This window comes from Culex quinquefasciatus, chromosome 1, assembly GCF_015732765.1.
Source record: "Culex quinquefasciatus strain JHB chromosome 1, VPISU_Cqui_1.0_pri_paternal, whole genome shotgun sequence".
Classification (NCBI taxonomy): Eukaryota; Metazoa; Arthropoda; class Insecta; order Diptera; family Culicidae; genus Culex; species Culex quinquefasciatus.
Window position 1 is genome coordinate 16,940,135 of NC_051861.1, and position 17,812 is coordinate 16,957,946.

Below are 17,812 nucleotides of genomic sequence, written 5' to 3' on the forward strand. Positions count from 1 at the left end.
AAAATGTGAATAACAATTGGGTACTAAAGCCATGTGTAAATTTTTATGTACAACGGTAAAAAACACGATTAAAAACCATTTCTGATCACTTTTTTTTTTATTTTAACGCAAAAAAAAATATTGTCAAGACAACATTTTTTCGATGGATCAACTATGGTCCCCTTGGAACGAGCTGTCAAGTAGGACCTTTTCTGTCAAGAAGGGCCGTGAAGTTAATTTAAAAAAAAAAAAATGAATTAAAAATCAATTTTAAATCCTTTGCGGTCGTTCAAAGGGTCATTGTATTCAGAAAAATAAGCTTTATCGTTGTGAACAATAATATCACAAATTTAAGCATAATTTTTGGACCCAATTGCCTCGATTCTAAATATCTTTTTTTTTTGGTTTGAAAGATTGATGAAATAAATGTATATATAACAGTACTGGAAACATTTTTATTTGAGAGCGAAATCAAATTTTGATAACTGAAACACCAGCAACAATTACTGAATCTTCAGCAATTGATCTGTCAAACTGAATTACTAAATTTACCGCAAAATAATTTGACGTTTCTTTTGCTGAAACTGGTTGTCAAGTTTATTGAAATTTCAGTAAGCCATCTGTCAAAGTGACAAATGTCAGTTAACTAAAAATTAAGTATAATCTAAATCATCTAAATTAATTAATCGTTTACTGAAATTTCAGTAGATTTAAATTCAGTAAAACTTTGAGAGGATGGGCTTCCCCTCCCAATTCTCGTCTGGGTGACGATGTTCGGTTCTCCGACTCTCAACTTATAAAAATGAAACATTGGTGAAATTTTCGGATCTCTTGAGAAAAAAAATATTTTGAAAAATCAAGGCATTTCTAACGGGTGAAATATTGAACATTATTCTTAATATATAAAAATAGGATTACACTGAAATTTTGAACCAGATTCCACTCCCTCACTTCCGGAAACATATACATACTATTATACAGCTCTCTATACAAGAAAAAATAACTAATCTGTTTCGGACACACTGCACAACACGTAGAATTAAGTCGTACATAAACCATTTTGATCAGGGTGTTCCAATTCAGGAATTATCCTCATAAAAATGGTCTATGAAACCTAAACTTAACCCAAATATATTGGTGACGGATCATAACGATATTCTTTAAAACAAAGTAATTTCTTTAAAGTATGTTACCAAAGAACAAAAAACATCAAATTAACCCCCAAACCCCCTCTCGCACGCAGGTCCAGCCGGCCGCAGCCTGGTCGAGATCCAGCACCTGTCCGGGGCGAACATCCAGATCAGCAAGAAGGGCATCTTCGCGCCCGGCACGCGCAACCGGATCGTGACCATCACCGGGGGGCCGAACGCGATCAACGTGGCCCACTACCTGATCGAGCAGCGCATCCAGGAGGAGGAGGCGAAGCGAGCCTGCCAAACGACGCCCGGGGCGGCCGGAGCGGCCACCGGCAAGAGCCCCGTGGCCACGGTCGCCACCGTCACGCAGTAAAGCAGCTGGGGTTAGCGGGGTAAAACCGGGGAAAAGGAACAACTGTTAATTACCACACACACACACATACACATGAAAACATTACATAAGAAGTACACATTACACACCCACACATACGAGCGGTTACAAGAATATGCGGGATGCGAGAAAGAAGTCAGGTTTAGGAAATGATGAAAGAGAAAGAGCATATATAATAATAATTATATTAAAGTAATTGTTATTTTAGTAGGTAATTAAAAATTCAAAACAGACACAGACACACACAGAGAAAAGATAAACAAACTAGTAAAAAAAAACAAATAATGATAGAAACGCGCTACAAAACAAACACAATTACACACTAAAACAGCGCCGGTCACATTCGAGAAACATTCACACTACACAATCAAACAAACACTAGAAGAAATTGAATCAAACACAACACACACACACATTTACTGTCACAAAGAAAGAGACACCGTACTAAAAAAAGTGTGTTTTCGCGTATTTACTACGACCATCACCATATTTTTTGTGTTGTATGAGAGTTTATTTTATTTTTATTTTATTTTTTTTGCAATAATTTTTTTTTTAGTTTCGTTTAGTTGTCTTATTTAAGATGGAAAAGAAAAAGATGTTTTTTAAGTTTTCTTTTTACATATTGAAACTATTCATATTTTATACATTACGTTTAACCACGAACGGAAAAAGTAGAAGAGGAAAAATGAACGGGCCAGGCCTAAAGATTTTGTTTAGCTGCTAAGCAATTACGTTGATGTGCAAATAAATAGAAAGGAACGTTACGACTTTCTTCTGTCGTTTTTTTGTGTTTGTTTGCCAAGCCAACAACAACAAGAACAACGCTATTTTAAATAGGGTGTGTCTCAACCGGACAAATCTTGATTTCTGTCAACTCTCTTGCGGGTAGGACCTACGCTAAACATGTAGAAATTGTTTTTATTTTAAAGCTATTGTTAGGACGAAACATACACAAAAATGTGTTTAAAATCGGTGTGAGTGTGTGCGTTTGCTAGACAACAACAAAACCAACGATTTGTTTGTTTTCGATTTAGTCCCATCTTTGCCATTACATCGACACCCACACTTGCGTGAAGTTCATTGTTTGAATGTTAGCAAATGTTATCGTACACAAACGTACACACTTGCCACCGCCACAAAGAAGCGGCTTTCAAGTGTTGTGGCGGGAGGCAACCTTTTTCGATGAAGACAACCTTGGGTTGGAAGGTCAACTATGGTTGGAGCTGTCATGTGAGGATTTACACTGAGAATTTAATGTACATGAAAGGGCATAAAATTTAAATATTCGCATAAAAACAAATTAAAAAATCATTTTGAGTTAGGTGAACTTTGATTTGCAAACCATAGTTAGCGATTCAACCGAGGTTGTCTTTGTCTGCAAGATAGGCCCTCTCCACAAAGTGCAACGATTGTCGGAACAAGTGCATATATTTAGTGGTGAGGTTAGCAATTATGTGTTGTGGCGCAGTCATAGCTGGTAACAAAAGAAAAACCGTGTTGAAAGTAGGTAAAATGAGAGTGATTTTAAGGGAGTTAAGCAAAACTAGGTAAAATATTGAGGAAAGAGCAAGAAAGGGTAATGTTTAACCATTTTTACTAGTGTTAAGTGGGCGATATCTTTCTAATCACACACACACATATACGCGTACACTTGAGTAGAAGAGTTTTAAATTCTTCTTTCTATTGTTTATATTTTGTTCTTTTAACAAAGATTTGTTCATATATAGATACAAACGTTTTTTTTTCTTTTTAAATATAATTAATCCACTATCATAGAGCGCAGATAGGCAAAGGAAACAAAGAGCATGTGCAAAGCTATAACCTTAAAACTTGTTTTTATGTTTAAAACGCAATCTGTTAATGTTAAACCAAAAAGACGTTTCTTCTTAAACATTTTACAATTCCTAGTTTTTAGAAAATAACAATCACACCCATTACAACACGCAGAAGCACGAGTCATCACACATACAAACACAACAACACAAAATTATTCCCTTCGTCAAACGTTCGCCTAGCGTAGCTACGTGTTATTTATATCCCAAATTGCATCACCACTACAAGCAAGCAACAAGTTACATACACACACATTCACAATTACAACACACACACAAAAGTTCGTTATCTCTGTTACTTTCAAAGCTAATAGCAAAAAAAACAAACAAACTATTTCCCCCCTCTTCTCAAGCAAGAAAGTTTAAGAGAAAGAAGAAAAAACAAAAAACTCTATTTATAGCCAATTACCATTAACAAGTTATAGTAACTTAGTTTAGTTAAACGCGAAAACAGCGAAAACAGAAAAGGAAGAAACATAAAAAAACACTAGTGATATGTAAAACGTGGAAAGGGGGAGCGAAAAAAACCACGCACGCGCGCGCAGAAAAGGATTTAAAAACTGGAGAATATACGGGATTAAACAAAAATTACCATAATAAAAGTGAAACAATAAAAACCAACAAGCTTCTACGATTTATTTTAGTTTTAACGTTTCATCGCACGCACATCACCGCATCATTCGTCAATCATCGCAGCAGGTCATGGTTTTGCAGAAATACAGGTGGAGATGGGCCAAGAGTAAAAAAATCTAAATTTTTCGTTGGCTTCAATTCGTTTTTTTTTTAATTTAAAATAAAAGTAGCTAAATTTTAAGCCGAAAATGAGCATTTTCATGGAAGCGTGTAAAGAATTGCAAATGCCGCCTTCGGCGAGCTGGACATCGAGCCAAACTTTAGCACAGTCGCGAACTGAAATCGTTTCGTTTTTTTATGGGGTGAAGCTCGCTGTCACTAACACAACCAAAAGTTATGTGGTCAACACACTTTTTTCGAGCTTTGCGTGTGTTGGTGAATTTTGGCGGTGGGCTAGTTTGATTCGGATTAAATGGAATATAAATTTGGGATTGTTCATTCGACGAAATTTAGAAATATTTTTTCCTTTTTTTTCACCTCTACCTCTTATAGACCCAAACTTTTTGTAAAGATAGTTAAAATAATTTATACATTTGTTTTACATGGAAAATGTGATTCCAAGGCATAAAATTATTGAAATAGAAGCAAAAAACACTTGTTGTTATCACTTTTAGAGGTTGATTAACTTTTTCATTGAATAGATTTCATTTTATAATGTTGTTTTATGCGATTCTTACGTTGCCAAACAAAAATCATCTAACCCACATCGAATCATTTAAGCCATACAAAAGTACTAACAAGGCGCGATTAGAGTTTGAAGAATGATTTAAAAAGTATGTGTAAAAAGCGAGGTAAGTGTTGAGAATATGTCGGAAAGAAGTAGGCAAAAAATACACACGTACACACAAACACAGACATACATACACCCACGTATTAAAAAAAAAATAGACAAACAAAGCCGTTGTAGTGAAATATATTACAGAAAACAAAAAGATTAAAAAATGTTTATATTGAAAACAGAAAAAAACGTTGTGATGGTAGACAATTCTATTGCTGTTATTTGTTGAAGTATGAACAACACACTAACAAACACAAACACGCTAAATAGAGAGTATAAAAAAACAACACTTGAAAAGCCATTATAACAAATACAAACATGAAAAGATAAACAACTTCGTTCTGTTTTAGAAACAATGCAAAAAACCACACACAAGTTTGCATCTTTCACATTTAAAGTCTAACGAAAAACAACTAAGAAAAAACAAGCGTAGCTGATAGAATTTTAAAACAAACAAAGTACTAAAACTTAAACTAGGTAATTGAATTTGAAATCTCTTTATCGTTCCAAAAAAAAAACATTTAGAAAACAATCACTCACCTGTTTCGTTTGAGTCGCAGCATTGTTTGACACCGTGTTTTCGTTGTTGTTCATACCGTCAATTTTGAATGTTCTTTCGAATGCTTTTTGAACTTTTATTACTGTGTTGTAAGTCACTTCTGTCGAGTCACGTTCCGATTTCTGAAAAAAGAATGAAAAAATGAATAAACGCTATTAATCATCAGTTTTCGGTAAACAAAAAACATAAATGGAAATTAAAGTACCTATACGTGTAGTAATAAATTGAAACAAAACGTCATTCATTATAACTGATTGAAACATATGCATGCGTAAACATAAAACCATTCACAAAGAAAGAAAATTAGGTCATTTTATAAATTTTATCCCATACTTAAGAGAACTACTCTGAATAAAAAAAATAAAAGTGTGAAAATTCCGTCTGATTTCTCACACTCATACACTCTCTTCAAAGTATAGACAAATGTTAATTGAACACACACACACACACCAACACACATATTACAAGTCGATATATTTACGAGTTTAGATAAAACGGTTGAACAAAAAAGCAAAGAAAAAAGAGTCAAATATATCACGACAAATCTAGCGAATCAAATCAAACATGAACATAAAAAAGTGTGTGCAACAAAAAAAAACAAGTATTTTTATAGAGTGAATACCGACAGGAAGAAAAAAACACATTCATTTAATACACAAAATTTCAAGTCTTTATATCCCTCTTTATAAGAACGTAAAAGCAAAACAAAAAAAAAACATGAAACGTGAAACAAATTCTTATAACTATTTATATTTGTAAGGGCAGGAGAGCAAACAAAAAATGCAGAAAATCACAAAAATTAAGTGAGCAGTAAAACGAGAAGACATGATTTTAATAGAAACAACAAAAAAAAAACAATTTCGCGTTACAAAGATCAAGTTCGCCTCAAGCACACTACCACTTTCACACGTATAATGTTTCAAACTCACTTTCACTAACACCAACATCCACTAGAAGAAATGGGGAAAAACACACTCACTAACATAAACCGTTTCGACTCACACACACACACATTCTTTCTATCTCTCTTTCTCGCGCAGTGTATCGAGGCATTCAGTCCATATAACAAATTTAGTCCAAAATGCAGCCGTTCTTTGACGAAGCAAGCAAATATTAAAAAGAAAATAGACAATACATAGAGGCAAACAGATTAGAACGAAGCCGATGGCAACGGTATGGGAAGTGCCCCTGAAAGTAAGTATGGGCACGCAGAAGACGAAAAAAAAACAGTTCAGTTTATGTATTTTTTAAGAATAAATAGTTAAATCAGCAGAATAGAGAAAATCTCGTAATTTCAAGTTCCTTCCAAGATGCGGTAGTGAAGTCGAAAGTAACACATCAACACCCAACTAGTCCAGGCCGAAACGTCGACGTTTTGTTTTTTCGTTGTTGCCACCAATACACACATACAACACGCGCAGTGTCAGGCACGATCCCATGATCGGTACATAATTCTATAACCGCGCTCGCACACATACACAGTTATTACCAGCTCACTAGTTTTTTGAAACAATTTTAATACTGCACTCCCTGTTTCCAAAACAAAAAGCATGCAAAACCGTTGTTGAAACATACTTCACACAAATACATAGCGAAAGCAAATTCGAAGAAACCAGCACCATCTTCGCAAAAAAAAGTTAATTAAACAATGAAAAACTCTTCCCTACCATCCCTTTCATGTTGTTTTCTCATCGAAATGAATATAAGAAAATGCAAAAAAAAAGTAAACAAATAGATAGAGTGAAAAAGTTTTTAGGAATGAGAAGTCAACTGTTGTTTATCTGAGAAAAAATAAACAAGCGGAAAATAAGAGACGGAAAAATGAAATCAAATTTTTAAGCATAGTGAAAAAAGTGTAATTCACAAAACGAAGAGAGAACCTTACCTATAGGCGACATCCAGAAGTAAAAAGAATTATTACTAAATAACCATACAACTTAAAACAGTTACCGTTCAGAAAACAAACAAACAAAAAAAACTTTCTAAATACAACCATGAAAGAGTATACAAAACAAACAAAAATCACCAAACCTTTCGTTTTGCTTCATTGCTCATCACATCGCCCCTTCACCAACAAACAAAAGAGTCCTTGCACCCTCCCCCTGCGTTTTGCTTTTCCACCATCACGCATCGCATCTCGTCGCAACATTCCAGACACGCTACGCTGTTATTGTTCTGTTTCGCTCACCCTCACACACCCATACACCGCAGCAACAACAACGATCGCTCTCACGCTCTGTTCCCGGCGCGCTCTCAATTTCGCCCACTCTCTCTCTCTCTCATTGGCATTGCACGCATACACGCATGCATCCATTCCCAGCTTCACTCACAGCGACGGCGGCAAGTGTGTGACAGAAACAGCTTGCACCACCAACACATTCTTAGCCGAAGTCAGCAAATTGCCGTCATCCACATTCGTCGAAACAAAACAAAAAGAAAAATAAACACAAGCAAAAAATGTCTAATATGAAAAAAAGAAACTGAAATTCTATCCGTCAAGCAAAAAAAAAAAACAAACAATTTCATATTTATACACAGACATATTTAAGCAAAAAATAAAAACAAAGCGGCAAAACAACAAACAAAAGTGGGGTAGAAAATATTGAAGGAATTCAGGGCAGAAACAAAAAAAAAAGGAAGTGAGAAAAGCAAGCGCAACTCCAGCAGAAAATGGAAAAATTAGTTCAATTATAAATAAATTTAAAAATACAGCAAAACAAATTAATAAAACAAATCCTGAAAGCGTCAAGGCAAGCGGAGAAAAATTCTGATTAGTCATTATGAAGCAGGAGGGCGAGAGGTCGGAAAAAAAGAAGAAAAAAAAATTTAGGGTAAGCAACTGAGATAAGGCAGCGTGTAAGAGCGAGAGAGAAGAAAGGTGACGTTACGTCACAATGTACACAAAAGAATCCATTCATAGGAGAAAGAGAAAACCAGAAGATGGCGCACCTACGAAACTGACGTACTGATAGAAAGAGAGAGAGACACACAACTGTTGACATTAGGAAGATTGAAACATACAGAAATAGGACAAGGATATAATGATGTCGACAATGTGACGAAACGAGAAAGTGAGGAAAGGGAGGTACATTTGTTAAATAATGTTTAATATTTAAATATCAAAATAAAATTATATTGAAAAATAAAAAAACGGTCAAAGCCACCATTCAGAAGAAAAAAAAAACTAGTTTGAGAGATCCAACATGAGAAATATTTCCCTTACTTAAATCTGACAAGTCAGGACCACCCCTTATGAAACCTTGTCTTATTTTTAAAAATAAATAAACCCCTAAAGTTTCACTGTTTATTGTTTTTAAAATGTTTTTGAAGCCACCTGTTTAGTGCGTCCATCCTGGGAATTCCCGGGACGAAATTCCCGGGATTTTTCCAAAACCGGGAGTTCCCGAATCCCGGGATTTTTTGTATTTTGTCCCGGGAATTCCCGAAATTGGGAAAATTATAAAAAAAATCTCTGGAAATTTAGGTTTTGTTGTTGAAATAGATGAACAACGATAAAAAAATATATATTAAGCATATATCCAGGGTTTTTTTAAAGGTCCTACAAGCTTTTACGTTTTCATATGTTTATAGGACCTATCCAAACAAGGTATCAGCATTAATTTGACTTATGAAGCAAACTTGTAAAACAAAATACCGATCCGTAAATTGCCTAGCGATCTAAATATTTTTTATCAAATTTTATATATTTTTGGAAAGACTAGTTATAATTATGATTTTAAATTTAATAAATAATATCATTTTAAATTATTTTTCATGAAACATTTTTGGCAACTCAAGACAGATGTATCGAATTAAGACAGCTGTTTTAGTCATTGTTTTTGCATAATGTTTCAATTATTTCGATTGATTTCGGTTAAAACAGGAACAGAGCAAAACAATTAGTACACCGATCTCCAAATGAACTGCTCTAAAATCTCCTGTACCTAATTAGACTGTAGTCCCGATTTTCCCCTAGTTGGCGGTAATGACTTTAAGACAACTTGATTAATAGTTTTTATATACAACATGCATGTCTAAACTTATTCAAAATTTAACTGTTATAATTTTATTTGTTTTCTTTTTATTTGTTATTTTAGACATTTAAAAAGAGGCTTTTCTAGTCATGACAAGTAAAAAAATGTATTTATAAGAGACTTATTAAATTTGAATCAGATTGGATAAGATACAAAATAACAAACCAAAGCTCAACAAAGAACAAAAATAATCTTTCAAGCTATCTAAAAACTGCTATCCTTTTTTAGGTTGAAGTGTAGATTACCACCAATGAATAGTATTGAGCTAATTCTATGAATTTAAGCTTGAAAAACATGCACATATAATGAAAACATAGATTTTAATACTGTTTTAAAAATTTCCCGGGATCCCGGGAATTCCCGGGATTTCGAAAATATTTTTCCCGTTTCCCGGGAATTTCAAAACCCGGGAAAATTGGACGCCCTACACCTGTTAAGTCGCGGACCCTAGTAAATATTGGAGATTATTTATCGCCCTCGTAGAATTAAAGAATTAAAGAATTAAAGAATTAAAGAATTAAAGAATTAAAGAATTAAAGAATTAAAGAATTAAAGAATTAAAGAATTAAAGCATTCAAGAATTCAAGAATTCAAGAATTCAAGATTTCAAGAATTCAAGAATTCATGAATTAAAGATTTAAAGATTTAAAGATTTAAAGATTTAAAGATTTAAAGATTTAAAGATTTAAAGATTTAAAGATTTAAAGATTTAAAGATTTAAAGATTTAAAGATTTAAAGATTTAAAGATTTAAAGATTTAAAGATTTAAAGATTTAAAGATTTAAAGATTTAAAGATTTAAAGATTTAAAGATTTAAAGATTTAAAGATTTAAAGATTTAAAGATTTAAAGATTTAAAGATTTAAAGATTTAAAGATTTAAAGATTTAAAGATTTAAAGATTTAAAGATTTAAAGATTTAAAGATTTAAAGATTTAAAGATTTAAAGATTTAAAGATTTAAAGATTTAAAGATTTAAAGATTTAAAGATTTAAAGATTTAAAGATTTAAAGATTTAAAGATTTAAAGATTTAAAGATTTAAAGATTTAAAGATTTAAAGATTTAAAGATTTAAAGATTTAAAGATTTAAAGATTTAAAGATTTAAAGATTTAAAGATTTAAAGATTTAAAGATTTAAAGATTTAAAGATTTAAAGATTTAAAGATTTAAAGATTTAAAGATTTAAAGATTTAAAGATTTAAAGATTTAAAGATTTAAAGATTTAAAGAATTAAAGAATTAAAGAATTAAAGAATTAAAGAGTTGTTCGGGACATCCAGGGTTTTACTTCTATGGCGTTTCATAAAAGAATAAAACATGAATTTTGTAAATTCAAAAATGTCAAAGTGCAAGTTTTCCCATAGTAATTTCCATACAAATTTCATTCGCTTTGTGCCAATCGTGGGCTTAACCAATCGCTACCAAATTTTCGGGGTTTGTTTGGGACCCCAAAAGGGACCCAACAAATGTGTTGCTGATTTCAATTTTCCCATATAACTAGATTCCGCCCTAATGGTCCTTTCTGCCCCGCACCCTGGAAAAGATTTCGAAAAACATATTTTTTTTAAAGTGCATAAAAAATAGTTTTAATCTAAAAATGTTCAACCCAAAGCATAAGCCTACTACACTGAATTCATAAATTTGTATGTTTTTCTTTGGTTTTTGGCGCATTTTACTTAGGCGGGCCATTCTGCCCCCCTTCCCCTATCCATATTTTTAAATTCACGAGGGTTGTCAAATGATTTTTTTTTCCTGTTAAGGCTTTCTCATCTTTTCTATTATATTAACAACATTGTCATTTTAATTTAAATAATACACAAACGGCTTAAGTATGGAGGTGCCATGCAAAACGTCGCTTGTGTGCGTTTGTGTGTGTTTTCATTTGTTGGTTTATTGTTTGTATGCATAGAAGGTGAATTTATGTTTCCTTTACATCGACTTTATCAGTCAATCGGTCCACCACTAACCACTTGGCCATTTTTCTGCAATCTAACTTAGACGTTAGAATAATTAGAAAGGTAAATTGCTGCTCTCCCTTTTTTAATTCTGATACAGTCATTCGGGACCATCCATAAACCACGTAGACTCTAGGGGGGGGGGGGAGTTCCAGATTTTCAAAAAAGTGTCCACGTGGTTTATGGATAGTCCCTTCTGTAACTCATTCACTCAATCGCAACCACTCGCCTCACAAACTGCGTGCAAATTTTAATATATTTTGCTTTGATTCAGGTAAATTTGGGGACGCCTGCGAAAATGCCGTTTTTTTACTAGCTTTAAGAATTCCCAGTCACAATAACTTATTGGTTTGCCCTTTCGGTTTCAGCGGAATTCACTTTAAAGCGTGTCTCATCGTTCTTTAAACCTACCTTTCCCGCCACTCTGCGTCACAAAAAAAGAAACATTCATCGCTGAATGATGAACGCCTTGGTGTCCATCGGGCACAGGTTCAGGTCGTCGGCGGACACCGGTTCCTGGCGGCGCAGCAGCGTCAACGGTGAGGCGTACACCTCATGGCCATCGTCCAGGTTGAGCAACTTTTTTATGCTCAGCTGAGGTGAAAAGGTTGAATAAGAGTCAGTTTTTCGGAGGTTTGTTTGGGGGTTAAAACAAGGGTCTTACGTTTCCTTCCCCGCTCGCTTCCGATCCGCAATCCTCCAGGTTTGTCCGATGAACCACGAGGCCGATCGTCGGCCGACGATCTTTGCCCAGCTTAACGTGCGGCAAGCTTCGCATCGCCACCAGCTCCAAGTCCCGGTCGAGCGGTTCGTGGTTAGCGCCAAAGCTCGGCACCAGCCCGGTCCACTCGTTCTCGTTGAAAATGAGCTTTTCCGGTGGGTGCAGAAGCGATCGCAGTTCGGCGTGGGCGCTGGCCGTCAGGAAGGCGGCCGGATAGCCCGGATCGAGCTTGGTGCACGATTCGCGACTCTCCAGCACCAGCCGGAACAGATGCAGCACGGGGAGATTGTCCAGGACGCCGTGACCCAGGCCGCGGTCGTCGTCCTGCGATAGGCGCCGGTCCTGCATGATTTCCATCTGGGAAAAATGTTTGATGTAAAATGAGCGAATAAAACTTGATCCCTCAACTCACCTCTCCGGACTTCAAGCTTGAACCGCCCAGCGGCTGCCCGCCGAGGATCGTCAGCCGCAAGTTCTCGTCCTGAATAAACATCGCCGACGGCACCGGGTAATAATTGGCCTGCAGTGGCAGCTTGTCCATCCGCTTCCGCTTGATAATCTGCATCCCGTTGAGATCGGTATAGAACAGCTCGCCACTGTCGATTGTGGTCGAGAGTCGCATCACGATTTCGGTATTTTCGCGGCTTCCAATGTCCACCAGGTTGCGCAACTCGAGCGCTCCGCCGCGCAGAACCGCTTGGTGGTTCGTGAACGGAAGACCGGTCGTGATGCTGGCTTCGAGCGGGCCTTTGACGATCAAGATTACGGGGTCTCCGAGGGGAAGTTTGGTGGCGGGACCGTCCGGGTGGAACAGGTAAGCACCGCTTTTTCCATGGCCAAAACGCATTCCGTACTTGAGGAATTCCAGGTGAACCGGGACGGTGTTTGAGTCTACCGAGAGTGACTTCAGCAGTCCGTTGGTGTTGAACGATGCTCCTGGGCCGCTTTCACCGACTTTGAGGGAGGTTTCACGCGGTTCGCCGAACTCCGGGAGTTCCGGATAGTCTCGCAGGTTGATCGTGAACGGAGTTCGGGAGAGGATTGTTACTTTGGCGTACGACACTCCTTCGCTGTCTTGTACGCGGTTTCGCGCGTTAATCGTGTACACTACGAGGCCCATCGGAGGAACGGAAACTCGGAACACCAGCCGGTACTTGGTGGTTGAGGCTTGGGGAGTGCTGACACCGTCCGGACGCGTGTGCCACGACCAAACCGGAGCGATTTGAGCCGGTACGGTTGAGCCATCGCGCGAGTCTTGAACCGTCGCGAACGGTCTGCCCAAATATACTTCGACCAGTTCTTGGCGATGGACGGGCAGTGAGTTGTGCACCACGACGTGCTTGATCGGTAGTTCATCGCCGATAATAATCGTTGGCCGGAACGAGTCCGACCCGTCGACGGTGCGCGCGTCGTCGATGCTAAGATATGAGAACTTGGGATCCGCCTGGTACACGGAAGGTCGCGTGAGCAGTCTGTAGACCGCTTGCTGCATCACAAACTTGCACTCCTCAATCGCTTTAGACATTCGCTGGGCGTAATCCTCAACAACGTGGTTATCGGCCGTTCCGGTGATCCCGTCGTGATGTTGAAACAGCGCAAGCTGCTGACGCGCGTACTGAAGACGTTGCGCCAGTTCACCCTCACCTTCTCCGTCCCAGGTGTGCCACGCGTGTAGCATATCCGCACTACGAAGATAACCAAGTAATATCCGATCCTGCCGCTTGTGGTACGGCCGTGATGTGTAATAACCGCTCCAGTAGTCCTCGTTGACGTCGGCGTAAGTGAAAAAATCCCCACTCAAGGTGGGGAACTTGTCCAGCGGTTGTGCCGCCCTAATCGAGTCAAAGTACTCCTGAAGTGTGCCAAACTTAGCCTCCACGTTGAACGCCGGTTCCGCGTTGATGTGATCGAACAGCTTTTCAAAGTTGACCCGCTGGGCTTCCCATTCTTTGCTCTGTGTGTACCGGAAGTCGTCACCGAGCGGGATCAACACCGATCGTGTCTTGTACAGGACGGACTTTTTACGCCACTGGTCCACAATCAGCTCGGCTTTTTTCGCTACATTTTCGTCGGTGATTGGCTGCGGCGGAACGCGCCACGGACAGGACACTCCAAAGTTGGGCAATCGCTTAAAGTCAAACTGGCAGCAGATCTTCGGGTCCGGACCACACGTGTGCGGAATATCGTACGAATAGAACGGCATCATGTGCGTCAGCAACTCAGTCTCTCCGGTGCTGTCCCACAACTGGCGCCAACGAAACTCCAACTGCTGCTTCAACGCCAAGTTTTTCTTCACGATGTAGTGCGTTCGCTGGATCAACAAATTGTCAAATCCGCTCTTCTTCAAGATGTACGGCATGCTCGGCGACTGTCCAAAGGGATCGATCGACCATGACGAAGTCGGCGTCACGTTCAACCGCGTCTTGAGCCACGTTTGTCCCTCCGTCAACTGGAGCAACATCGCGTACCAGTGCGAGTTCGCCTCGTCCGGCATGACCCACCCGCCGGTCACAAACTCCAGCTGCCCATTCCGAACCAACTTCTTAACCACGTCCTTCTGCTGGGGCACCAAATTGTCGTACCAACGCGCAAAATAACTGATCTCAGCCCAAATGAACCTCATCCCCGGATTTTCCTCCAAATGTCGCAACATGTTGGCAAATATCTGCTTCGTCTGCCGCTCGTAATACTCCTCAAAGGTATGAATCCACCCTGGGTCATTGTGCGAGTGCGGCACCACAAACACTTTCAACTTGTGGTGCTGGTTCCAGTGCTTCTCATCGTAGCTGATTCTCCAACCCTGCTTCCACGGCCCCCCATCCACATTGTCAAACGGCGTCCTCTCGTAAAGCTCCAACATCTGCACATCAACCTGCGGCACCACATCCGTCCGCAGCGAGCAACTTCCATCCCGATTGGCACTTATCACCGAATCCTTAACCATCTCGCGGTTCCCCAACACCGGAGCGGCCACCGCCGGAACCTTGTCCAGCTCGTAGTCGGTGTCCAACGAGTTGGCGCCACTTTTCGAGCGGATCGTGTCCAGCTGGTGCTTCATGTCGCCAAACTCACGCCGGTGCTTGTTCAGCCCCGTCTCCAGCTCCTTGATTTTGTCCTCCAGCAGCAGGAAGTCGTGACTCTGGAATTTTTGGAATTAAATTTATCTTTATTGAACTTTCATGTAATAATTATATTTCTTTCACATGTCAAGTAATATGCCGAAATGATTGGCAGCTTAGTTGTAATTTCGTTTTATTATTTATCCACTTGTTTATTTATTTCAAATAATTTTACATTTTTGCATTAAATACAATACATTTGGGTTAAAAAACTAATCCTTACATAAATATAAAAACAACTAAATTCATTCAAATATTTTAACATAATTTGAGATGAACAATACGAGGGTTCTTTTTTTCCTTATGCTATTTATTTGGCTTCTTGTTAAACAACATTTTTGGGCCATGTTTTTCTTATGTTACAAAATACGTTTTTTCTGGGCTAATCTAACGATCGCCTTCTTCTTCGACAAAATTTCCATCTTGCGTGATACGTTCGTTGTTTGCTGTGGATTCCCTTTTTCGTTGCTGAGGTCGATGCTGGTGTTGAGATGTTGTTCTTTATTTTCGCGTCTCTCCGAAAAAATCAGATCGCATGTGTTGTCCATTGTCTTCTTTTCTGGTTCTGTAGTCTTCTCTGGGTGTTCTTCTTGGTCTTCGTTTGATGTGGTGATGATATCTTCATTGTAATTTGTGCCTTTGCATTTTTGGCCCGCGTGTAGTTTTTGGGTGCAATAGCGACACGTCTTAATTTGATTTTTATGAGCGATGTATGCCGATAGCCCCTCAATCTTAACGAATGACGGTATCGGCTTTTGAATCTTCATGCGCACGACTCTAACCCCATTCGGGACACCGGGGAAGAAGTCGCGCCACACCTCGTCATGGATTGAAATTATCTCCCCGTACTGTTGAAGGTGGTCCTCAATCATGTGGTTCGGCATTCGGGGTGGTAGATCGTGAACCTTCACCTCGATGGAGCCGTCTTCCACAAAGATTGGAATCAAGAACCGCTTCTTCTCGTGCACAATAAAGTGCTTCGAATTGTGGTTCTTAGCGATGCACTGAGCTTGTTCTGGCGTAGTTGTCTCGATGATGACCTGGTTCCTCGACACGTTCACCTGTAGGTTACGCACCGACGACAGGTCCAGTTTAATCTGCTGCTGTAGAAAGCGTTGGATCGTCCCTAATTCGGGTATCACTGGCATGACATTAAAGTCAAAGACCAGGGAGTTTTGGCGAAATTTGTTCATTTCGTTTGGCTTGCTCGAACAATGAACGACCTTGGGCCGTAACCGTCTCACAGAAGAAAGCGAACTTGACACGAGCGCAAAATGCGACCGCTCCGGCTGAGTGTAGAAAAGGGACTTGTACGAGGGTTCTTACTTGTTTCTCGCGAGTTTCACAACCAAGCAATCAGAGAGAAGGGAAATAGAGTCATTTTTCTTTAGGCTCCATAAGGTTTAATGGTAGGGGAACAGCATCTAATTCCAGCGTGCCTCTAATGTTGGCAGGCTTTGACATTCAATTAAAGCTAATTAAAATCGTTTTCAACTGAAATCGAGTGATAAATAGCTCAATAAGAAGTGAGCAAGCAAGTTTCTATCAAAAGTTTTGCAAAATTAGTTGTTTAAATAGTGAAAATCAGCTAATTGGATAGAGTTAGGAGCAAGTGCTTAACCTGCCAAACATACGAGAATTTCACCTGCTTTCAAAATATGCAGTAACTCAGAAAGTATCCACCAAATATACATGACGCCTTTTGAAATGTTGCCGTCAATTTCCGGAACACCAAAGTTTACGTTTACCTCTGGTGGCCAGCACTAGCTTTTAGTACAACTCAATGTCGTTGCTATAACAATGCGAGTTTTTCGGTGTAAATCAAGCTTGCCATCTCACAGCTCAAACTTTTTGCTGTACAAATAGACAACGTCTCTCGGCTCTGCGATTGATAACATATTCTGAACTTACCGGTTTCTCCGCAGGCATCGAATGGTTCAAGATGACATACAGCATCAGAAACACAAACAGCGTTACCCCGGTCAGGATCAAGGCCAACTTTCGTCGGATCCGGACCATTTTGCAATCCCGTTTTTGGACAATTGCCTTTCCTCAGTCAAGTTATCCCAAAATCAGATCACTCCGCCTCCATTTGGGTTTGGGCTGCGGCCTTCCCAAAAGATAAAAAAAATCTGCGCAAATATGTTAATATTTATGAGATCTGTTCTGCGTGCACAATTTTTCTTTGTTCAGCCGAACTTTTTCCTTTTTAGCAGAAAATTATAGCAAGTTCCACGTAGCTTAGAATGCACTCTTTGCGGTAATTTTTTCGCCTCTACGTATTTTTTCTAAATCCTTATCAATTCGGGACTTGCCAAGATAAATCAACACCGACCACCGCACAGTACGTTTCGCGATTCTGTTTAATCTTAACGACTATCTAAAGAATGTTCCACCAATGAGCACTTGTTTTGTATATATATATTTTTTTTCTCAAGTCAAATTAGTCAAATTTTACGTTGAAAATCAGTTTTTCATCTTTTTGTTGTTATGACGGCGGCGGCACCAAGATTGGATGTGAAAAAGTATTTTTTTTTGTTTGTTTGCTTTGCTGGACTGTCAAAACGAATGACAGGGACGAATTCAGGCAGACAGCCATGCCAGCTAAACGGAAAATCTAAGGCGCAAACTTTTATTTACTACACTACCTAGTACACCACACACTTCGTGCTTTCCA

General features: G+C 38.7%; 2 protein-coding genes across 9 annotated transcripts in view; one reads left to right on the forward strand and one right to left on the reverse strand.

The window, feature by feature from the left end:
• Positions 1-7,974, forward strand: part of LOC6042392 (RNA-binding protein Nova-1) — an 80,495-nt gene extending 72,521 nt beyond the window's left edge. For all 6 annotated transcript variants that reach the window (XM_038256245.1, XM_038256224.1, XM_038256222.1 and 3 more), the window contains one exon: positions 1,223-7,974. In XM_038256245.1, coding sequence (XP_038112173.1) covers positions 1,223-1,488 — 266 coding nt within the window. In that variant the 3' untranslated portion in view covers positions 1,489-7,974. The remainder of the gene's footprint in view (positions 1-1,222) is intronic.
• LOC6042393 (alpha-mannosidase 2) lies at positions 5,345-17,667 on the reverse strand. 3 transcript variants are annotated; one of them, XM_038256208.1, is made up of 5 exons: positions 17,047-17,667; positions 12,429-15,155; positions 11,960-12,373; positions 11,707-11,889; positions 5,345-5,430 (listed from the first exon to the last, which is right to left on the reverse strand). In XM_038256208.1, exons 1-4 carry the CDS (start codon positions 17,152-17,154, stop codon positions 11,743-11,745), a joined length of 3,396 nt encoding a protein of 1,131 aa, XP_038112136.1. In that variant the 5' UTR covers positions 17,155-17,667; the 3' UTR covers positions 5,345-5,430; positions 11,707-11,742. The 3 variants fall into 3 exon arrangements, with proteins under 3 accessions (XP_038112136.1, XP_038112143.1, XP_001851518.2); XM_038256215.1 differs by lacking the exon at positions 5,345-5,430 and having other exon boundaries at positions 11,139-11,889; positions 17,047-17,267; positions 17,335-17,667; XM_001851466.2 differs by lacking the exon at positions 5,345-5,430 and having other exon boundaries at positions 11,139-11,889.
• Between the last annotated feature and the right edge of the window lie 145 nt (positions 17,668-17,812).